The sequence below is a fragment of the Salmo trutta genome, chromosome 22, assembly GCF_901001165.1.
Source record: "Salmo trutta chromosome 22, fSalTru1.1, whole genome shotgun sequence".
Taxonomy (NCBI): domain Eukaryota; kingdom Metazoa; phylum Chordata; class Actinopteri; order Salmoniformes; family Salmonidae; genus Salmo; species Salmo trutta.
Window position 1 is genome coordinate 19,331,823 of NC_042978.1, and position 24,837 is coordinate 19,356,659.

At 41.9% G+C, this 24,837-nt stretch overlaps 1 protein-coding gene across 2 annotated transcripts; it reads left to right on the forward strand.

The window, feature by feature from the left end:
• The first annotated feature begins 14,887 nt into the window (after window positions 1–14,887).
• abhd17ab (abhydrolase domain containing 17A, depalmitoylase b) lies at window positions 14,888–23,077 on the forward strand. Of its 2 annotated transcripts, none has more exons than XM_029707094.1 (5): window positions 14,888–15,858; window positions 16,056–16,432; window positions 18,058–18,252; window positions 18,651–18,830; window positions 19,829–23,077. In XM_029707094.1, the coding sequence occupies exons 2-5, from the start codon at window positions 16,062–16,064 to the stop codon at window positions 20,052–20,054; spliced, it is 972 nt and encodes a 323-aa protein (XP_029562954.1). In that variant the 5' UTR covers window positions 14,888–15,858; window positions 16,056–16,061; the 3' UTR covers window positions 20,055–23,077. The 2 variants fall into 2 exon arrangements, with proteins under 2 accessions (XP_029562954.1, XP_029562955.1); XM_029707095.1 differs by having other exon boundaries at window positions 16,059–16,432.
• The last annotated feature ends 1,760 nt before the right edge of the window (window positions 23,078–24,837 follow it).

Here is a 24,837-nt window from a genome sequence, read left to right on the forward strand (position 1 = left end):
GTGCGATTAGGCCTGGCTCGCATTTGGCATTCCAATTCATCCCAAAGGTGTTGGATGGGGTCAGGGCTCTGTGCAGTGAAGTTCTTCCACCCTGATCTTGACAAACCGTTTCTGTATGGACCTCGCTTTATGCACGGGGACATTGTCATGCTGAAACAGGAAAGTGTCTTCCACAAAATTAGAAGCACAGAATTGTCTAGAATGTAATTGTATGTTGTAGCGTTAAGATTTCCCTTCACTGAAACTAAGGGGCCTAGCCTGAAACATGAAAAACAGCCCCAGACGACTATTCTTCATCCACCAACCATTCCTGTTGGCACTATACATTGGGGCAGTTAGTGTTCTCCTGGCATCTGCCAAACCTAGATTTGTCCATCGGACTGCCAGATGGTGAAGCGTGATTCATCACGCCAGAGAGCGCGTTTCCAATGGCGACGAGCTTTACACCACTCCAGCCGATTCTTGGGATTGCCCATGGTGATCTTAGGCTTGTGTGTGGTTGCTCGCCCATGGAAACCCATTTCATGAAGCTCCCGACTAACAGTTGTTGTGCTGAAGTTGCTTCCAGAGGCAATTTAGAATTCAGTATTGAGTTTCGCAACCGAGGACAGATGATTTTTACACGCTTCAGCACTCGGCGGCCCCATTCTGTGAGCTTGTGTGGCCTACCACTTCACGGCTGAGCAGTTGTTTCTCCTAGACGTTTCCACTTCACAATGACAGCACTTACAGTTGACCAGGGCAGAAATGTGACGAACTGACTTGTTGGAAAGGTGGCATCCTATGACGGCGCCACGTTGAAAGTCAAGAGGTCTTCAGTACGGATTCTTCTACTGCCAATGTTTGTCTATGGAGATTGCATGGCATTGTGCTTGATTTTTATACACCTGTCTGCAACAGGTGTGGCTGAAATAGCCGAATAGACTAATTTGAAGTGGTGTCCAAATACTTTTGTGTAAATATAGTGTATATTCTCCCGACATGCCCAGAGGGAATTGTTTGTGCTGTCTTGAATTCTTTTCTTCTAGTTAATAGTTTTAATTTGGAAGAATGTTCCAAAAATACATTTTTAGGTACATGTCTTTATTATTTTACAGATAGAAAGATGGATAAAGTATTTATCCACAATCGGCTCTGGCCAAGACCCACGACGGGAATCTTTAACAAAAATATTTATTCGGACTTCGTCCATTGTCCAGAAAAATGTATGTCTTATGCAAATATGAACATATTTAATGATATCACCTTTATTTGCATATATATATTTTTTAACTCAAATGTAATACAAAAGTATTTTGTGTGTCAACATTCAACTGTTAAAAGTTGATTTGTGATATGATTAAGAGAGAAAAAAATCTATATGGGGATGTGGTGCCTGGTCTGGATTTAGATGGACCTGTGATTGGAGCATTAGCCTGTGTAGTGTTGCCAGTTAAAGAACGTATTTTATTTATTTAACCAGGTAGGCAAGTTGAGAACAAGTTCTCATTTACAATTGCGACCTGGCCAAGATAAAGCAAAGCAGTTCGACAACATACAAAAACACAGAGTTACACATGGAGTAAAACAACATACAATCAATGATGCAGTAGAAAAAAATAAGACTATATACAATGTGAGCAAATTATGTGAGATAAGGGAGGTAAAGGCAAAAAAGGCCATGGTGGCAAAGTAAATAAAGTATAGCAAGTAAAACACTGGAATGGTACATTTGTAGTTTGAAGAAAGTTAAAATATAAATAATATGGTGCAAAGGAGCAAAATAAATACAGTAGGGGAAGAGGTAGTAGTTTGGTCTAAATTATAGATGGGCTATGTGCAGTGATCTGGGAGCTGCTCTGATAGCTGGTGCTTAAAGCTAGTGAGGGAGATAAGTGTTTCCAGTTTCAGAGATTTTTGTAGTTCGTTCCAGAGAACTGGAAGGAGAGACGACCAAAGGAGGAGTTGGCTTTAGGGGTGACCAGAGCGATATACCCGTCTTAGTGAAGGACAGGTCTAAAATTGCTCAAAGTCTTGGCATGCAAATACCAAGGTTGGCTGTTCCCACTATATAAAATATCTGAGTGGAGATGGTGTAGTGCCTGTGATACCATGTAAGAAGGGCACCTGAGAAGAGGTATGCGTATGATGGTCAAGACTCCCGTCTGAGATAAAAAACGACTTTGCTGTAGGTTTTATTCCCTATTGTGATGTTACTGTTTTAAGGGCATGCAGTAAACTGGGTTTAAAGAGGGCAGAGATGTGGTCTTGAGTTTACCTGATGAGTATACCCTGTTTTAGGCCAAGGGAAAAGAGTTGGCTTGTCCTTCAGTTTGGCTGATTTGTCTTCTTTGCAATTGTGATGCTTCGCTGGTTGATAGTTCCCTTGAATACTCAAACTACCCCAGCATTTAAAAAGGTGAGCAGTTTGAATGTTACCAACAGGGTTATCAGGCTATTTTTAGCTCTGGAATTGACCAAACAAAGCCTTCCTTGTGGGGTCCACTGGGTTTATTTTAGGCTTAATAAGATTTATTTTAATTTAACCTTTATTTAACTAGGCAAGCCAGTTAAGAACAAAGCCAGACCCGGATGACACTGGGCTAATTGTGCGCTGCCCTATGGGACTCCCAATCATGGCCGGTTGTGATATAGCCTGGAATGGAACCAGGGTGTCTAGTGACACCTCTAGCACTGAGATGCAGTGCCTTAGACGTGCTGCGCCACTCGGGAGCCCCTGTTGGATCGTTGCAATTGTATGTAAATGAATCAACTTAACCAGATCAGAATCAGCGCTTGATGTTACGAAAACATCCACTACAATTTCAGTCTGTTGCACTTTAAAACCTCTACAGGATCGGTGTCCCACCGCAGGACTGTTGGGAAATTTCCTTGTTACTTACAACGTCATGCTCAAGACATAGACATGTCTTAAATGGACAGTCAATTCTTGTTAATCTAACTGCACTGTCCAACTTACAGTAGCTATTAGTGAAAAAAGACCATGCTATTATTTGAGGAGAGTGCACAACAAAACTTATCACGGCAACTGATTTGATACGTTCACCTCTGAAGGTAAATTATGTACTTAGATTCAGTAATCTTCCTCTGCTTTGTCATCCTGAGGGTCCCAGAGATAAAATATAGCGTGGTTTTGTTTGACCAAATCAATTTTTATATTAAAATGTAGGAACTGATTCTACAGTTTGAACCCTAAAGTGTTTCTATTCAAATGGTATCAAGAATATGCATATCCTTGCTTCCGGTCCTGAGCTACACAAATCTAACTGCCTGAATGTCATTTTAGGCAAAAATTGGAAAAAAGGGTACGATCCTTTTAACAATGTCATGAAGCTTGTTTGTAGCACAACATAATCATTGTCTGCATTTTGAGACCATTACTACAAAGCTTTTGATCCGTGACGATGAGTGACCAAATCTGGCAATATCTTCTCAATGTGTCACTGCAGAACTGATTAACCATAAATGACAGTGAAGTACTTTACTCATTTCACTGATGTATGAGAAATGATAGCGTGGACAATAATTGAGTTCCAGAATGTTCCAAGTAGTAGATCTGTCCTGCAGGAAATTGCAGAAGTGCAGTGAAGTCCTTTGGCTCACCAGTCACACAGATATATTTTTTGTTTTTAAAATGTAGGACTGTATGGTCTGTAAGAGGAAGTATAAAAAAATAAAATCAGTTTATTTTAAATTGACACTGACTTTTTGTATTTATTTGTACAACTGAGGTTAAGCAGTACAAATCTGGTAAAGCAGAGGCAGCCCTGGAATGCCAAAAGCATTTTTCTCGCATGGGTTCAGACTTTCCTCTCGAAGGGTTAATCCTATAAAAAGTCAAACATTACATCACTACCTTCCAACACCTGCAGTACATTCAATGGACAACACTTAATACAGTAGCCTGTATTAAGTCTGACCGACATGTTCTTAAAAATTGATCTGTGGATACCGTACATCGGAATGGCTTGAATTGGTTCTCACAGAAACAGTATTTTTTTCTGAGCCTGTGTGATGTAGGACGTTAGACCTGAAACCACTTCATGCTGGGATGACCCTCCAACCATTTAATTCGCTCTTCCGACTGTCCATAAACTCCAGGCAAATCATATGCCTGCAATCCTTATCGTAGCGCAGCAGTAGAGTGGTTTCATCATGGTAGCACATTCAGAGATCGATTTATAGTCATTAACCTAAAATAGATCATATTTTTAAACAAAACACTTTCCGTTTGTCATAGATGAACAGGGTTAATATGAGGGCTCCCGAGTGGCGCAGCGGACTAAGGCACTACATCTCAGTGCTAGAGGCGTCACTAAAGACACCCTGTTTCGAATTCAGGCTGTATCACAACCGGCCTTAATTGGGAGTCCCATAGGGCGGCGCACAATTGGGCCGGTGTAGGCCGTCATTGTAAATAAGAATTTGTTCGTAACTGACTTGCCTAGTTAAATAAAATCAGATGAAAGGTGAGTTCTGGAAGCCAAGCTAGAGCTCTGTGAGACATTAACAGTGACGGGGGCAGATGTTTTGATCAAGAGAGACCTTTAGAAAATATTCAAATTTTCTTTAACACAAAACATACATATGTATTTTACAGTTAAGGTGAAATATTAGTTATTCATTTTAAAATGTGATTATGCTATATTTAAAAAGCATGTCACTTCCAACCTTTTTCATTGTTTTGTTGGATAAGAAATATAAAATATTTCATTTTTACTGTACTTGAGCTTGTGTCCTCAAGTGACTATCCCACAGAAATGTATAACTATTTTTACCAGAAAGTTGAGATTTTAACTTTTGCGTATGCATCATTACTAGTTATTATTTATGGCCCTCATGATAAATAATTACTTTTTTGGGTTACGTCGATTTACATTTAACTGAGACATGGGTTTACACCAATGGTCACCGACTGGTCGATCTCCAAGGCATTACCAGTCGATCACCAAACTTTTCTGTAAAAAAAACCAATGATAAAGTCTTGCATTCTTATTTTTTGTATTCCTTTCACGCTGTTGGCGGTAGGTGAGGTGCACTTGATTCAGCAGCCCAGAGAGCAAATAATGTGCATCTGTTGGCCTACAGCTCGCAGCTCAGATCCCCTTTTCTGCGGTGCAAAGTTTCTCTGAGCCATAGATGGTCAAAATAAACCTTGAATGTCAAAACTTTTAAAACCACGACTAGAGAGAGACTCAACAAATAAAGCAAAAACATTGTTTTTATGAGTACCTTTGTTTGCTCAACACTTTTATAAGCCATAAAATGTGTGTTCTCCCTACGTCCACTCACGCTACAACCAGCACTGCAGCTGCAACAATGAGTATATCAAATTGTTCCGATAAGTTTGCATTATTATTATTATTAGCGACTTGTTCATAAAAGAGAATTTACTTTGATCTCAGTCTTATGAACAATTCTCTTATGAACAAGTCTTATAAATGGCTATATTCTTTCTAAAGCCCATCAGTGTACACCCAATATGTTCCCCCTGTTGATGATGCTTATTATGCATTATGGTTGAACCAAAAGATTACATGTAACATGGTTCAAGCATTCGTGACATTACCCTGAAGAAGGCACAGTGATGCTGAAACATTGGTGATTTACCCAATAAATTACTGGGACTTTATATATATATATATATAGAGTTTGCAATTTTTTTTTTATAGCTTATAGTTTAATCGCCATTAGTCAGCACCTCTACATAAAATAATTTTCTCTGGGTGTGCGCCAGCACATCTTTTTTCAACATATCTGGGTCTAACAGTTTATACACACAGGACATGTCAGAAGTGGCATCTTTCTTTTTTGAGAGGTAAAGTAGCAATAACTACTTTCTCTGGCTTGAGAGGAATATGCCATGTTTTTCACGTGTGGGCATCCCCTCTCTCTACGTACTCACTCTGTCCTGTCTGCTCCCCTCTTCCTTGCTGTCTGAAGTTCTGCTTTCCTGGATCTCCTACATTATTACAGAGACGGCATACTATCAGTGCCGTAGCAATACGTTGTATTCTGAACAGACCAACACACACAGAAGCAATACACACACTTTGAACAGCAGGCCAATAATTTTTACCTAGATTGCGCTAAAGGTCAAATCTGGGATAATTTCTATTCCTTAATGATAAGCAGTTCTCTCAATCTTAAACTTGATTAACATTCAACTGTCTTACCCGCCACATATTTAGTCTCCAATGTTTATTGAAAACATACATTTGCACAATGACCGCTTGTATTTGAAACAACATTGTTCGTTTTTGGTTAGCTACCTAGTGAATTTTAGCAATAGTGGCATTGACATGAAATCAATCAAAACACCTCAAAACAAGACATGGTATCAATAACATGAAACATGCTGAAATAAGCCATTTATGATTCCCCACATGGCAGTGTCATTCTTGCTAGCAATCTAGCCATCCAGAATCACAACAGGCTGACTTATGCCCCATAGAACAGCGCACATCGTTTTCGTGACATCAGCCAACCATCTATGTTAGCAAGATGCTAAATAATTATTGTAAACACAATCTATTCACTTTAAAAACATGTATTGAACTTTTAACTAAGCAAGTCAGTTAAGAACAAATTCTTATTTACAATGACTGCCTACCAAAACGCAAAAGACCTGCGGGAACGGGGGCTGAGATTAAAAATACAAAAATGTTATAAAAATATATAGGACAAAACACACATCACGATAAGAGAAACACAACACTACATAAAGAGAGACCTAAGACAACATAGCAACACAACATGGTAGCAACATTATTGGGCACAGACAACAGCACAAAGGGCAAGAAGGCAGAGACAATACATCAGGCGAAGCAGCCACAACTGTCAGTAAGAGTGTCCATGATTGAGTCTTTGAATGAAGAGATTGAGAACTGTCCAGTTTGAGTGTTTGTTGCAGGTCGTTCCAGTCGCTAGCTGCAGCGAACTGAAAAGACGAGCGACACATGGATGTGTGTGCTTTGGGGACCTTTAACAGAATGTGACTGGCAGAACGGGTGTTGTATGTGGAGGATGAGGGCTGCAGTAGATATCTCAGATAGGGGGGAATGAGGCCAAAGAGGGTTTTATAAATAAACATCAATCAGTGGGTCTTGCGACGGGTATAGAGATGACCAGTTTACAGAGGAGTATAGAGTGCAGTGATGTGTCCTATAAGGAGCATTTGTGGCAAATCTTATGGCCGCATGGTAAAGCACATCTAGCCGCTCGAGAGCACCCTTACTTGCCGATCTATAAATGTCTCCGTAATCTAGCATTGGTAGGATGGTCATCTGAATCAGGCTTAGTTTGGCAGCTGGGGTGAAAGAGAGTGATTACAATAGAGGAAACCAAGTCTAGATTTAACTTTAGCCTGCAGCTTTGATATGTGCTGAGAGAAGGACAGTGTACCGTCTAGCCATACTCCCTCAGTACTACCCTCAGAGGTAGTAATCACACTTCTGGGGAGAAGAGCATTCTTCTTACCAAACCACATTACCTTTGTTTTGGAGATGTTCAGAACAAGGTTAAAGGTAGAGAAAGCTTGTTGGACACTAAGAAAGCTTTGTTGTAGAGCGTTTAATACAGCATCCGGGGAGGGGCCAGCTGAGTATAAGACTATCATCTGCGTATAAATGGACAAGAGAGCATCCTGCTGCCTGAGCTATGTTGTTGATGTAAATTGAGAAGAGCGTGGGGCCTAGGATCAAGCCTTGTGATACTCCCTTGGTGACAGGCATTGGCTGAGACAGCAGATGTTCGGACTTTATACACTGCACTCTTTGAGAGAGGTAGTTGGCAAACCAGGCCAAATTCAAATCAAATGTATTTGTATAGCTTTTCTTACATCAGCTGATATCAAAGTGCTGTACAGAGTGTTGATATCAAAGTGCTGTACAGCCTAAAACCCCAAACAGCAAGCAATGCAGGTGTAGAAGTACGGGGGCTAGGAAAAACTCCCTAGAAAGGCCATAACCTAGGAAGAACCCTAGAGAGGAACCAGGCTATGAGGGGTGGCCAGTCCTCTTCTGGCTGTGCCGGGTGGAGATTATAACAGAACATGGCCAAGATGTTCAAATGTTCATAAATGACCAGCATGGTCAAATAATAGTAATCACAGTGAACAGGTCAGGGTTCCATAGCCGCAGGCAGAACAGTTGAAACTGGAGCAGCAGCACGGCCAGGTGGACTGGGGACAACAAGGAGTCATCATGCCAGGTAGTCCTGAGGCATGGTCCTAGGGCTCAGGTCCTCCGAGAGAGAGAAAGAGAGAATTGGAGAGAGAGCATACTTAAATTCACACAGGACACCGGATAAGACAGGAGAAATACTCCAGATATAACAGACTGACCCTAGCCCCCCGACACAAACTACTGCAGCATAAATACTGGAGGCTGAGACAGGAGGGGTTAGGAGACACTGTGGCCCCATCTGATGATACCCCCGGACAGGGCCAAACATGCAGGATATAACCCGACCCACTTTGCCAAAGCACAGCCCCCACATCACTAGAGGGATATCTTCAACCACCAACTTACCATCCTGTGACAAGGCCGAGTATAGAGAGACGCAGACTCGGTCTCAACCTTTAAGTCTTTATTGAAGACTCATCTCCGCAAAGATCTCCGCCACGGCACAACCCAAGGGGGACGCCAACCCAGACAGGAAGACCCACGTCAGTGACTCAACCAACTTAAGTGACGCACCCCTCCTAGGGACGGCATGGAAGAGCACCAGTAAGCCAGTGACTCAGCCCCTGTAATAGGATTAGAGGCAGTGAATCCCAGTGGAGAGAGGGGAACCGGCCAGGCAGAGACAGCAAGGGTGGTTCGTTGCTCCAGTGCCTTTCCGTTCACCTTCACACTCCTGGGCCAGACTACACTCAATCATATGACCTACTGAAGAGATGAGTCTTCAATAAAGACTTAAAGGTTGAGACTGAGTCTGCGTCTCTCACATGGGTAGGCAGACAATTCCATAAAAATTGAGCTCTATAGGAGAAAGCCCTGCCTTCAAAGACCCCTCAGAGACACCAATATTCCTCAGCCGGCCCACAAGAATGGAATGGTCTACCGTATCAAAAGCTTTGGCCAAGTCAATAAAAATAGCAGCACAACATTGCTTAGAATCAAGGGCAATGGTGACATCATTGAGGACCTCGCAGTGACACATCCATAACCTGAGCGAAAACCAGATTGCATACCAGAGAGAATACTACAGACATCAAGAAAGCTAGTCAGTTGATTATTGACAAGTGTCGTGTCTTTGGGTACCATTAAACTGAAGATAGGTTTATCAATTAGCTCCCTGTAATTATTATCACGCGACCAAACTGATTAATCGTTTAATTGTAATTACCTAGGAGATCGGGGCACCAAGGAGAATATTCAGATTACAAAGCTATAATTTTCCTAATATAACTTTCCTGTACTATAATATTCTATTATAGTATAGGCCGATTATCTTCTAGTTTCAATGGTGTATTTTACCTCGCGTCAAGTCTCATTCCCAAACGTCGTAAATTGTTGTATCTGCACGAACCCAGTCTTTACTAAAATCATCCATACATCAATTGTCTTAAAATCATTTATTTACTACACTAAGTAATTAACAGAAAACATACAAACAGTAATTATCGTCACAAAGGATTGGTATAGTAATGTGCCCTAATGGCTAACAAGCATGGCTGGTCTGTTAGACAATGGGTCATAAACGGTAAGCTGAGAAGTTACACAGAGTTCATTAATATTAACAATTGACAATTGAAGGCTCACTCATTCGGGAACAATTGCAATCAATATATATTTACGCTCATGTGTCGTCGGGATCCCTTTGGAAGAGTTATGTTCTGATGGAGAGTTTGTCCGCGTTCTCTCTCTCTCTCTTGGTTAGAATGGATCTTTCAGAGCGACATTCATTAACGTCGTCATAGAATGGATGTGGTTGGTCTTCGCGTTCGATGATATAATTTACTTAGCTGCAGACTAATAATTAATATCAAAGACTTGTTCTTATTCTGTCGATATCGATAGTCTAAAAGTTAACCACGTGGTATGGTTCACTTTCAGTAGAGTACTTGGATGATAAAACCTAATGAGCCAACTCGCAATGGAGTGTAGGCCTGGTCTGAAGAAATGTAAATCAGGGGGTGTTTTATAGTGCCCATAGAACAGGCTTGTCAAATGACGCCTGGTCCTGTATGTGTCCCTGGGGGCGTGCCTATGACTGAGTTAGACTTGGTTACAGAAATACAATTCTATCACATTAACATCAGTACATAGCATCTCAATGTATTACAAATAGCTTTATCCTTATTAATACATTTTATACAACCATTATGATGTTTGTCTCATCGCTGAGGCTATTATATAAACAGTTTTATGGTAATATGGCTATATTGTCTCTTCTGAGAATCACAAAATTGTACCAAGCGGATCAGTTCGTAGCTGGAGTCTTCACCAATCTTCCATATCTTCTCCAGAACACACATGTCGCTCGGTTCTCCAATTCTATGAGTTGGAAGAATTTCCTTTGTCTCTCTATGAAACATGTGTAAAAACTCCTCTTAGAGTTTTTACAACCCTTTCACACAGGGCCTGGGTTGGGGGGAAGGTAGGTTGGGGGGATGGTACAAAGGGGATGGGGTCAACTGATAGCCCTGTACCCAAAGAGGCCAACGTCATGACACAAGTTTTCCAACACTTTTGATAAACAGGGCAAAATAGAAATAGACCTATAACAGTTAGGATCAGCTTGATCTCCCCCTTTGAAATAAAGGACAAACCATGTCTGCCTTCCAAGCAATGGGAACCTCCCCAGAAAGGAGAGACAGGCTTGGTGATGATAGGGGCAGCAACCTTAAAGAAGAAATGGCCTAAACCATCTGACCCAGATGGTTTTTTGGGGTTAAGTTTCAGGAGCTCCTTTAGCACCTTGGACTCAGTGACTGCCTGCAGGGAGAACCTTTGCAGGGGAAAAAGAGGGAGAAGCGTCGGGGCTAGTCGCATAAGAAGGGGTGGAAGATGAGGAAATGTTGGATGGGCAAGGAGGCATGGTTGAGTCAAATAGGAATCCTGACTTAATTAAGTGGTGATTAAAGAGCTCAGCCATGTACTTCTTGTCAGTAACAACCACATCATCAACAGTAATGGACATGGGCAGCTGTGAGGAGGAGGGTTTATTCTCCAGGTCTTTAACTGTTTTCCAGAACTTCTTGGGGTTAGACCCACAGAAAGAGAACTGCTCCTTAAAGTAACTAACTTTGGTCTTCCGGATAGATTTAGTGCACTTATTTCTCATTTGCCTGAACGAGTGTTTGGAGTCATACCTTGTGGGATTGGTAATAATCTGAGAAAGATTTAGGGAGTCCCATTGCTTTAGGACTTGGTCAGGTGGTTTAACCATGTCCCAGTTTAGGTCACCTAGCAGGACAAATTCAGACTTAATGTAAGGGGGGCAGGAGAGAGCTTAGGGCAGGTAGGATACAGACTGGTGCTGATGGAGGACGATAGCACCCAGCAACAGTCAACAAAGAGCTATTTGAAAGTTTAATGCTTAAAACCAGCAAATCAAATTGTTTGGGGACGGACTTGGTGGAGACAATCGAGCACTGAAGGTGATCCTTGGTAAAGATTGCCACTCCCCCACCTTTGGAAGATCTGTCTTGCCAAACAAGGTTATAACCAGAAAGTTTAACATCAGTATTCAGAACACTCTTCCTTAACCACGTCTCAATACTGACCAACACATTTGGATTGGAGCTGTGAACGCACACTTTCAATTGATCCATTTTAGGTAATAAGCTTCTAGTGTTAACATGCAGAAAACCCAGGCTTTTACAAGAGCAGAAATCAGTGAAGCAGATATCAGAGCACAAGTCAGAATTGGGGCTTGCAACAGTAGATGGGCCAGGGTGTACATGCACATTTCCTGATATCATCAACAGTAATACAATCAAGGCACGGCATAGGACAGAAAGAGCTCTGCAGTGCTGATTTATGACATCTGAATGTGCATCAGATGGCAACAAGATCATATTGTACAGCAATTTCATCAGGTAACATGAATACAAAGCAAGAGGTGGTTAGAATAGGATGGGAGGCCAAAAGTCTATCTAACCAATAGAGAGTCAGAGTCCCAAGTGTGGTAAAGAAAGTTTGTAGTCAACAAAGTATGCAGGAGTCATGAGGCAAATAGCCATTGTAAGTTCAGAGTCACTCGCCCCAACAGTGCGTGTGTGCTGGAGGTGAGCGAAAGCTCGGGAGTGTGGTGGGGGTACCTGTACCAGAGAGGGGGAGACAGGGCAGACGGTGAACAGATTGCCAGGTGGAATCCAAGCAGCAGTGCAGCATGCAACGGGAGTAGGGAGATGCTTTTATTTCTGGAAGAAGATTTCTTGTAGAAAATGCCAGTGAATGGTCTTTGAACAGCGGGAGGGGGCTTCAAAGGCTCCTGCCACTTGTTGGACCCAAAGGCCTCGACACCTGTCACTTTACACCTCAGTGCTAACTGAAGTTGTTTCTGGTCTATCCTAGCAAGCCCGGCAGCCTTAACTCAGCATTCAGTCCCCGTAAATTAAAATATATAATTGTACTTTATTGTAAACTGGTCTTTTTTTAAATTGGCTTTCAAAATAGCATCAGACCAAACACTACTCACTCAGTTCCAGGTTGGATGGTGTCCTCAGGTCTCTGCTGTTTGTTTGCTTGAGCACCCTCCGTATAGCTTGGAAAAAGGAATCCTTGGTAGCAGTAATCCCTCCAGGTAATTTTGGGCAAAATGAAGTTGTAGGTTTGGAGTTTTGATCTGAAATAAACTGCCATGCTGTGGAAGGTAGCATCCTGCAAATGTCCCTGCCTGAAAAATGCAAGTTTATCTAACTCCAAATCTATAATTTTCTAAAAAACATGTTGAAATATGTGAAAGCTCACATGCATCTGTGTCTCTCTCTCTCTCCAGTTTGCTATATCTTAATGTGTGGCCATGAACACACATGTTTCCATAGTTGTCAGTCACCCAGCATTGATCCCTCAGCAGCATTTCACACCACACAAAGAGTTAGCAAATACACAGAGGCCAAAGAAAAATATTGCAGTCCAAAGACAATATCTTGCGCTGAGAGCCTTCTCACAGCATCAGTTCCCCAAAAAATTATCCTGAAAAAGAATTATTCTGTGCCAGGAATATTTCAATATGGAATTCTCCTAGAACAGTAGTTTGCTGTTTCCCCATTTGTGTGTGTGAGGTTGAAGAGACGAGTAATGCCTCTCGCTTCTCCTCTTCCTCCACTCCTGCAAATACAACAACCGTCTGTGTTTGATAAGCTGCATCCCTCGCCCCCTTTCTCAAGGAATTCCGTATGTCCATCTTCTATAAATTAATTTGAGAAAAAAATTAACTCAGCTATCCAGCTTTGTTTTTTCAACAGATAACTAGCTAATTGAGCTGCCTTTACCAAAAGTAGCTAACGTCATGTTAGCCTTAAGTTAACTAGATAGTTTATTAGTCATTTTTAGCATATTTGGACAGTATTTGATTAGACAATAATTGGTAAGTTAATGATACTTTGTCGGGTGGTGAACAGAGTTCCAGCAGTTGGTTTCAGTGTCCAGATATCTAATCTATAACTGAACTGTCAAATCCCTGCTCATAAAATGTGTTAGGTTGTTAATGAAGCAGCACTTCTAATGTTAGCTAGACTGGGTAGTCCCTAACGTAAGTTAGTTAGCTTATTGTTATCTGTCAGTGCAGCTTTTGAGTCAACATCTTGAAATGTGAATGACTCGAATCTTGCTTACTGTGAGGTCAATAACTCTGAATAACATCCTCATGGGCTATAATAATAGCAAGCTAACAAAGTTTACCTCCGGTTCTCCTTCTCATCTTTGTCTCGCTCCCCCAGAGAATGAACAGTCGCCCGCGTGCGCCAAAATTTAATTTATTTGGACGAATCAAAAATCACTTTGGAAAATCACTTTGACTCCCCCTCCTAAAGTACACACTAAAAGTGCATGGCAGGCCAGCGCTTATGTTTGGAGTGTAGCCTAGCTTGTTTTACACCATCCCAGCAGGGCAAAAGACTCTGGGCTGAGACCAAAGCCCGGGTCTGGTGACTTCAATGCTTACCACTCCTGTCATTTACCTCATAGATGTGACTTCTGTTTTGGAGATGGAACACTCAACCATTAATGGTGATTGAATACCTTGCCTTTCATCTGTTTTATGTGTGTTGAGTTGCATTTACTATACATATATCACCTATGAGACATAACTTCTAACTTATATGTGCTGGAAGAGGTCCATGCAACAACAAAAGATAGTGAAAATATGCTGACAACTATTTTCCAGAGAAATGGTAAAACTCCAGGATCCCCCCCCCCCCTCCTTTGTACCTCACTACAGGAAATCTTTTCTCACCTGAAGAATGCCAGAGCTGCTAGTCAGTCTCCTCCTCCAACCTTTCCCAAGACCTCTTGTTTCCTTCATTCCTTCAAGTGTGGTTACTGTTTTCAAGAGTAGACCTTGATTCATGGCAGTTCCTTATGAAGTCCTAAGAATGATTCAATGGATCTTTACAAGCAAACTGTATCTTACAAAGATAACATTGTCACTCCACACAGGAATACTTTTTAATTTAAATCAACAAGAGGATTAATTTGAGATAAAAAAAAAACAATTGAATAAATTGAACAATAAGTGACTCACATGTCATGATTGTATATCATGGTAAGTGATTCCCATGTCATCAGCCCATCTGATCTGGTAGTTAGAGAAACAATGGGGATACATTGCTCATGGAGTGTATCTATTGAGGTCTAAAAATGATACTGTATATTGTAATCTGTTTGATAACGTTACGAAGTTCCCCCTGCTTATCCATTGGAAGCTGCCCTCTCCGTCACGTCCTGTCCCTGTCATTTCCGGAGATGAAAAAACACTGCACATCCAATGGATTAATAAATGACAGTAGCTGCTAATCATTTCAACCACTAAAAAACGATTTGATTATCAAAACGGATATTCGTGACGCTTGTTTTTTTTTTTGGTTCCCAGGCTATATATTTGCGTCAGTGTCCACAAATGACTGTCCTCCTAAAATTGGTGTTTTCAGGTCTGGATAACTAAACTAGCTAGCTACCCAATGCTAGCTGCTTAGCTGATACATTTCTGTGACCTAATTTAGCTAACGTTAGCTGGCTACTTAGCGATACAAAATGTGTCGAAAATTAAGCTTTGGTTTGGTGTTTGTGGTTAAAAATAATATTGTTTGTGTGTGTCGTCATTAGCATTGCCGGGATGTGTTTACTTATTCCGTTGCAGGCACGACTTTACGCTTTGAATCATTTGGCTGTACTAGCAGTAGAAGGTCAATATTGTTGATGCCAGCTACAGCTAACTATAGTGGAATACTTCTCAACAAACCGTTAGGCCTATGCGCAATGAGATGTAAAGCTACTGTTAGGCTATGCGATATGAGATGTAAACAGAGTGGGGGCCTCAGCTATCCAGATTCACAGTTGCTCATTAGTTAGCTAGCTAGTCATTAGCTAACAGGAAGCCATACCCAGTGTTGGCTGAAGTTAACTTTACTCGATTCTCTCCAACAATGATTAAGTCGATCACTACGAAAACACCTCAATAATAACAGAATACTTGGAAATATGGCTTTCATGTGGACTTCAGCCATACTACAAAATCACCTGATTCTACTTTCAAAATAACATTTTCTTATAACCGTCTTAATTTTAGATTTTTGCTGACAGGAAAACTTTCATGTTTTGCTTTGGAGAGTAGGGGTTGGCTTTGGATCAATTGTTGATTTTTGCATGTGTTATAGTTCATTTTTTTGCAAATATCCTCTCACAGGTAGGCAGAACTTTTTTATTCTTTAACCTTAAATGTGTTAGTTTGTTACTTTGTTAGAATTGACGATAACTACATATAGTATTTCTGAAAATTTTGAACAGTAGTGTAATTGTAAATGCAACTTTGCATATCAAATTTTGTTGTACTCCTTTGTTTTGAAATCAGATCAACATACAATGTCGTCTTTGCCCCCACAGTAGAAAATGAATGGCCTATCTGTCAGTGAGCTATGCTGCCTGTTCTGCTGCCCTCCCTGTCCGAGCCGTATTGCCGCCAAGCTTGCCTTCCTGCCTCCTGAGCCTACATATTCCCTCTTGCCGGACCTCGATGGGTCTGCGGCCCCAGGGACAGCAGGGTCAGCGGGGCTGAGATCCAGGGGAGGGGTACCTGGAGCAGCTGTAGGGGGTTCAGGCAGCACTGGTCCAGCAGAGGGAAAATGGAAGCTCCACCTGACAGAGCGAGCTGAGTTTCAGTACTCCCAGAGAGAGCTGGATGCTACAGAGGTGTTCTTCACCCGCTCCAGCCGTGGCAATCGAGTGGGCTGCATGTACATTCGCTGTGCCCCCACTGCCAGGTTAGTCGCGCAGAATAGTGTGTGTGCACGTGCGTGTACCTTGGCTCATTTAGGTATTTTTGTCTGACCATGTGTCCCGCTTCCTCTGATGAACTTGCCCCTTTACCTCTCGTCTTTTTGTAATGCCATTATTTTTCCACTCCCTTGTGTCCTATTTCCTTACTTCCTGTACTGGCATCCTCATTGTGTGTGGCTATCTCAAATCTGTTCTCTTCCTGCTTTCGGCATTCATTTGTTTAGGCCTTATCTTTTGACCTACAAATACCATTCTACTTATTCTTACCCCAATTTATGCTAAAATGTTTGCCTGTGGTCTTGTCAATTGGTCTTTGATAGTCTGGTTTGCTGAGTTTATACCTCTGTATGTCTTGAAATTGTATGACTTCAGGTAGCAAAATTGTTTCTCTAGTTGTGGCGTTCAGTAATCAACTAAATTGCTTTGCAAAGACATGGACTGGGTCTTATTACACTTCAGTAATATCAGTGTCATGCATGCAATGTAATATCGTCTTCCTTGTTCAGGGTCACATTTTGAGCAAAACGCCCAAGAGCAAAGATATACCTTACTGTATGGGAGAGGCCCAGTCTATTTAAAGAATAGAGAGTATCCAGTTGCTTTAGGGAGCACAGCTCACATTCATGAATATAAAGCACATGGATGATGCCTGGGTTATAGCAACCCTATTATTCATGTAGTACAGAACAAGCAAAAAGACCTGATTCAAACTTAGTGAACTAGTCCTCTCTTAAGTCTGTGGCCATAACCAATTTACCTTATACAGCACATTCATGTCCCATGCAAAGAGGTAATTCCTGAGGTTTCAATGGAAATCTGCTGTTCACACAATACAGGTTAGGATAGGTAAAAATACCAGGTAGAGTCCATAGCCGCAGGAAATAGGGGTGTTGGTGGTGCTGCAGCGCCCTCTGATAAATTTAAATACATTTGCCAAAATTATATAGTCTAATTACTCCTGTCTGTAGCCTACAGACATCAACAAAATCATTCAAAACACCAGAGAGCCGCAATTTGGGCAGACAGCGCCTAGTACTTGTTGCTATGCAGCCATAGAAATATAATCTATAGAATGGCTTTGGAATCTCTAACCCTGGCAATTTGACTGGTAAACTCATGGGTACACTCACAATGGTTGCCAGTCATGACTTGAATCCGAACCTCCGTTCTATGGATTCTATTTTTGTGGTTGTGGCTGTAAGTGAACAGCTATAATCTGCCTTTTGCACATTTTTAAATACAATCGTGGGAAAAACTGTTTATAAAGCAAATGCCTACTGCTGAAAATAGTAGACTAATCTGTCTATAGAAACTACCAAATGTTTTCGCAACAACTCTACATCTTTAGCATAGGAACATTAGCCATCACCGGTGAGTAGCCTATGCTATCTTCATCATTGGGTGAGTCGGTGCCACTCGATAGTTTATTAAGTAGCCTGTAGTACTGTAGCCTATTTATATTTCATCCTAATATTGTTCAATCTATGTGTCTCCCCTCTTTTCATTGGCTTTGGCTTTTGGTTGCACCCTCAGCTCAAAACATCTTCCTGCGGCTATGGTAGCATCCATCTTTTTAACCTAGTCGTTGCTCTGTGGCCTCTCTCACCAGGTTTACAGTGCTGTTCTCCCATGGCAACGCGGTGGACTTGGGCCAGATGAGCAGCTTCTATATTGGCCTGGGCACACGCATCAACTGCAACATCTTCTCCTACGACTACTCCGGCTACGGTGTCAGCACGGGCAAGCCTTCCGAGAAGAACCTCTACGCTGACATTGAAGCCGCCTGGCAGGCCCTGCGCACACGGTACATACGGCACCGCCACAACGCAGTCAGTGTGGGAGATGTCACCTTACAGAGAGAGGAGGAGGGGTGGTGTGGGTGGAGTAATTTCACACCAGGAAGGGCTCATGCAGCTAATGGACTGTCTCATTAGATTGATGGGATGCTGTGCTATCAACGGCTGCCCTTGGCTGGATGTTAGAGATATGGGGCTACAGCTGGTTTTTGTATTAGGCGTGCCATGTTTGCAGACATTTGTTACCCGTCAACTCCTGGATCTATGTGATAAAAATATATATTATCATTCCATATTATCACAGTTTAGGTTTCATAGGAGTGATTTATGTTCAAATCGTTTGCCACTACAAGCATTTCCTTGACATTATTGTATTTTATTCCACTCTCTTCCTGGTTGTGATCAGATATGGCATCAGTCCAGAGAACATAATCCTGTATGGGCAAAGCATTGGCACCGTTCCCACGGTCGACCTGGCATCACGGTATGAGTGTGCCGCAGTGGTGCTCCACTCCCCCCTCACCTCTGGCATGCGGGTGGCCTTCCCAGACACCAAGAAGACCTACTGCTTTGATGCTTTTCCCAAGTGAGTCATCTACCACACCTTCCTCTTGTCTCCCATCTTCACATCATTGCAGACTTGTCAAGATTAGCAGATCATTATAGAACTAGAAATGTCAGTGGCAAAATATTTCTGTCCAACTAAAAGAAGAGCTGCAATCTCTTTCATAGCTTCCACGTATTTTATTATTCAGCCTCTCTCCCTCCTCCCTCCCTCCCTGGGGAATCAGCCTTAGTACATAACTGAGTCATCTCTCGCTCTGCATCAGATCATAAGCAGGTGTCAGAAACACTGACTCCTCCAGTCATTTGTCATATCATCACCCGTTATTATGTCAAATGTGGTCGTGTGGTATCTGAACCATTAGGATCACATGCTGGTTCACTGAATAGGATTCCATTACAGTCCAGTTCCAGTACCAGGCAGTGCAGTGTGGGAGTAGAGTAGGTGGTGGGGAGGGAGCTGGGGATGCCTCTTATCTGTGGTGAAAGCCTCCAGTGTTCTCCTCCACCCTCCTGAGTTCTCCCGTGCCTGTTGCCCAGTTGGCACTCCCCAGCCCACACAACTCAGCTCCCATACTCAATACTCCATCTAGTCAGAGTGGACTCCAAGTGATGTGATACTAGCTTGGTTCAGATCTGTATTTGCTGTTATGTGGGGGATGGAGGACTGAAAGTTTTCTCTTCCATCTGAACTAGCAGATGGAGCTGATCTGGGAGATGCATTTACATGCAGCAGGATTGTGTTCTCATTATTCTCCCCTTCCTGTCCTGTTTGTCCCTCTACCTGTTAGAGAACAGTTGCTGCTCAGTGCTCACAGTTGCAGGGCATTTTGCACTAACTGGCCATGCTAGAACAGACTGTACAATGCTTTCTATCCACGGTTACTCTTTAAGAACATACTTGCCCATTAGTTATAACAATGTTGTTACATAATTCCTATCGTACATTGCCGTCTAGGGACTACCTTTGCTTCCCTTATCCCCAGTCACTAACTCCTTTGCCCATTGTGTCTCTGTCAGCATTGAGAAGGTGTCTAAGATCACATCACCGGTGCTGATCATCCACGGGACTGAGGACGAGGTGATCGACTTCTCCCACGGTCTGGCTCTGTTCGAGCGCTGTCCCAAGGCCGTGGAGCCACTCTGGGTGGAGGGGGCGGGACACAACGACATCGAACTGTACAGCCAGTACCTGGAGCGCCTGCGCCGCTTCATTGGCCAGGAGCTGGCCGCACAGCACGCCTGAACAGCCCCACACCGCCTCCAGGCTCCAACCCTCCTTTGGCTCCCCTCTGTTCCCCTGGGTCTAAGTGGGTCAGGAGGAATGGATGGCTGGGCTCTCAGAATGAATGATCCTTCACCTTTTGGGGCGACTTTGTCTGGATGCTCGGCAGCCCTGTCTTTTAGTTGTTTTCCTATTTTTCTGTCTCTGTCACCTGTCATTAATCCTGGTCAGAGAATCTAGTCCACCTCCCACCCCTTGGACAGTGCAAGAATGCACCCAGGCATGGAGGGCTCTCTACCTTCTGCCTGTTTTATTTCTGTCTCTCTAAAGCCCCTCTCTATTACCTCAGGCATGGAGGGCTCTCTACCTTCTGCCTGTTTTATTTCTGTCTGTCTAAAGCCCCTCTCTATTACCTCAGGCATGGAGGGCTCTCTACCTTCTGCCTGTTTTATTTCTGTCTCTCTAAAGCCCCTCTCTATTACCCCAGGCATGGAGGGCTCTCTACCTTCTGCCTGTTTTATTTCTGTCTCTCTAAAGCCCCTCTCTATTACCTCAGGCATGGAGGGCTCTCTACCTTCTGCCTGTTTTATTTCTGTCTGTCTAAAGCCCCTCTCTATTACCCCAGGCATGGAGGGCTCTCTACCTTCTGCCTGTTTTATTTCTGTCTGTCTAAAGCCCCTCTCTATTACCCCAGGCATGGAGGGCTCTCTACCTTCTGCCTGTTTTATTTCTGTCTGTCTAAAGCCCCTCTCTATTACCCCAGGCATGGAGGGCTCTCTACCTTCTGCCTGTTTTATTTCTGTCTCTCTAAAGCCCCTCTCTATTACCCCAGGCATGGAGGGCTCTCTACCTTCTGCCTGTTTTATTTCTGTCTCTCTAAAGCCCCTCTCTATTACCCCAGGCAAAAACAACCTCAGACAGGCTAGGTGTTTTAAAGACATGTACTGTTTATCCTCTTCTGAGATGTTTACACATGATTGAATTTTAACTAACAACCCTAACATGGGTAAATCATTGAGTAATGAAAGTCTGTTTTGAGCACTGACATTTTGGTATTTAATTTGGATGGGGAATGTGTGTATTTCTCTTTTCTAACACAACGATGACACTGAGCCACTACTTGATAAATCCTGTGGTGTTGACGTATGAGTATAACTGTGTCCTATTTGAAAGCAGGTTTGTTGCTAATGTTTCGTGTGGAATCTTTTTTTCTTTGCTCTCTCTCCTCTCTTCTTTCTCTCCTCCTGTCTCTTCCTCTCTCTTCCTCTCTCCTCTCTGTCTCATTTACAATTAAGCTGTCAGATTAATAGTCCATGTCTATGAATAATTTCTTTCAATAGACATAAATCTTTTACGTTTTTATAATTATTAAGCATGGTTTAATTTTAATCTAAAAAGTGATTAGAGCAAAAATCATTTTAAAAAAGTTGCTGAATATTGCTTTGGCTAAAGTCCAAAACCTCTCTGCCAAATTAATTGTTTCAAAAGCATCATTAAGTCGCTAACATCTCTTTAAGACGTGATTGATTTCTAACTCGGCAACCACTCTCATGTTTCACTCCCTGATCCATATTCTACAGTAGTTGTACTGCAATTGATGTTATGGACATGTGAGTTTACCTTTAGAACACAAACTAAGTCCTGCCACGTTCTCTGAGTTAAGGAGGCATTAGTTGGTCTTTACTCACACGGAACTCAATTCACCTCTTACTGGGTTTCTATATGGGATGTTTTCCAAAGGCTTTTTAACATCTTTGTAAGTGATTTACAGAGTTGTACATATTCAATTTCACTTTAGTTATTTCATCCCTCTAAAAACACAAAATCATTGTAAATTACAAGGCTTATGCTGGTAATGGCCATTCGCATAGTAAATTGGGTCAGGTCAGTTGAGATTAAGCTGGTTGGGTGGATGGAGTATTAACTGAACTTGCTGCTAAAGATGAGGATCATATGGATTGAAAAGGGTCAAACCCTCCACATCCATTGTATACATTAATGCTGCTTAGTTTGAGGGGAAATGTAACAGTCACATGTTATTTTACGCTGTACAGTGGAATGGATCCAGTGATGTACAGTACTCTCTGCTGGTGTCATGTTGCATGTTTGATTGGTTGCTCTTTTGCTTCATTTTAGGGGTAATAACACTTCATTATAACACTAGTAGAGCTATGGAATAGGATGTGCTCTAATTTGTTATTCACTAGGTTTATTTCCAGCAGGCTCCCTTTTCAGCTCCATCTAGCCCTTTTCACTGACTTCCTACTGTTGCCACACTATTTCAGACAGACTTAAGATTCCACAATTTCTGACCGATGGTGTGAAAGTCGACCGAATGCCCAACTTCTCTGGAATACAGGGTCCACCACCACTCACAAGATAGTGGAGGTCCTTTGTTTGGGTTGGGTTTTGGGGGAGTCAGGATTACTTGTACACAGCAACCAAATTTTAACAGTAAATGTTCTGTCTTGAACAAAGCATACCTCTTATATTGGTATGTTCATCAGAACCAAAGAAAGTCCTTCATCACCCATAGTACTTGGGTTTATTGTCCATCACCACATAAACAGTTAGGGAACAAAAGTTGTGCGCCCTGAATCAGCCAGGATATGCTCTTGTTCAAGCTGCTTATAGTTTGGTTTGGGACAGCTTAAGCGTGTTTACTCCCTATTATGGACGATTGTATGGAGAATACAAGCAATACAGCAGATTTGTGTGTCTGGGTGGCCTGAGATAGGAGTGTGTGTAGCAGATGATGGACTGTACTTCGAGTATGAGGAGTTCCAGACACACATTCAGAGCTTTTGTTTTAAGAAACTAAGTTATATTTTTTATTCAAATGTATTTACTATATTACATTGTTTGCTGATTGTTTATTTTTTTGCTGAGGGTTAGGATCCAAGTGGATGATGGGGGTTGGTATGTTATTGTATCCAGTTGCATTGTTTATTTACAACTTTGTTATATTTAGTTTAAAATGTTGTTTTCCTCACCCCCCCCAACAAAAAAAACATCTTAGAAAATAAAATAATGAATTGATAAAATTTGACTTCCATGTCTGACTTAATTTCTATGATGTTTACCCCATTGGTGTAGCACAGCTCTCTGTAAATGAAAGGTAAAGTCCACTCTATTCACCAGTTTCCCTTTCATCTCTGTGATTCAGCTTTGGCATGCTCTGAAGAAAGAACAGAATGAGTGTTGGATCAGGTTTCAGAGGACTAGTCTACCAGATGCTATACATATACGGCTGGTGGGTGACCAGGTGACAGGGCATTGTATTGGGGAATGGGGAGCCCATAAAAATAGGCTTAGCTATTTATCTGTGACAAAAATATTAAAATAATCTGTGTTTTATTTTTGTAGTACAAGCCCTTTCAGTCTGTCGAACCTCTCTTCGCAGGCTAGGATGAAGAGTAGGGGGATGTAGCACTGCCAGATGGGACTTAAGCGCTGCTCCCCCTTCCCGCAAACAAACACACACACACACACACTTCTCCCAACTCTTCTCAATGGGCTACATACATGAGCACACAGTCTCTCTCACACAAATGCGCTTATCGTTTGGCACAGAGATTAAGGCAGATGCAACAGCACTCCCCTTCTGCCAGGCTGCAAACAGCACAATAGGAAGTTAGAGACTGAGTGACCCACTGTAGCAGTACAATCACACCCACTGTCACCACCTTGCACTTATACAGTCTACATGGACCATTCATGCATCCATGTTAACTTAGACATGCAACTAGCAGGTTGCTACTAGTAATAGTACTGCTACTACTATTGCAAATAGCAAGTGTGTCCTTTTTGCTAGACAGAGCAGTCAGAACTGTTCATACATTCTTTACATAAATGAATGCAAGATGTTTGTTATTTTATTAAGTCCATATAGGCTGTGCCTCAATATTTTCCATTAATGTCACTGATACTGATGGCCGAATAGACCATCTTGCTGCCACCTGGCATATTCTGCCAGATCAGCGCTCATGGAGGAAAGGACACGAGGAAAGGATTGTGGACTCAAGTTAAAATGATTGAGTCACAGCTGACCCTGTTGCAGGGCACATCAGATGTATTTTTTAAAGTGATGTGTCGTTTTCCAGGAAATAGCCTTGTAGTTTTTGAACTTTTGTATACAATAGGAAAAAAGTTAATTTGTCAGAAGTAAATTCCTCAAACAGGAATATAATTGTATATATCTTAAATTACCATGTTTTCACAAATTTGATGACATAATCGTCAAGCCAATTCAAAAGATTAGGGGACAAGACATGGAAGTATGACGTAGGACAACATTGTATACAGTGCCCTCCGTAATTATTCAGTGATCATTTTGTTGTTGTTCTGCCTCTGTACTCCAGCACTTTGGATGTCAAATTCTACAATTATTATGAGGCTAAACTGCAGACTGACAGCTTTAATTTGGGTATTGTCATCCATATCGGGTGAACCATTTCGAAATTACAACACTTTTTATGCATAGTCCCCCCATTTTAGGGGACCAAAAGTATTGGGACAAATTCACTTATGTGTATTAAAGTGGTCACAAGTTTAGTATTTGGTACCATATTCCTAGCACGCAATGATTTCATCAAGCTTGTGACATTTGCTGTTTAAGGTTGTGTTTCAGATTATTTTGTGGCCAATAGAAATGAACGGTAAATAATGTATTGTGTCATTTTAGAGTCACTTTTATTGTAAATAAGAATAGAATATGTTTCTAAACATTTCCATGATTACAGATAGTCCTGGATCAATCGCGAATAATGATGAGTGAGAAAGTTAGACGCACAAATATCATACC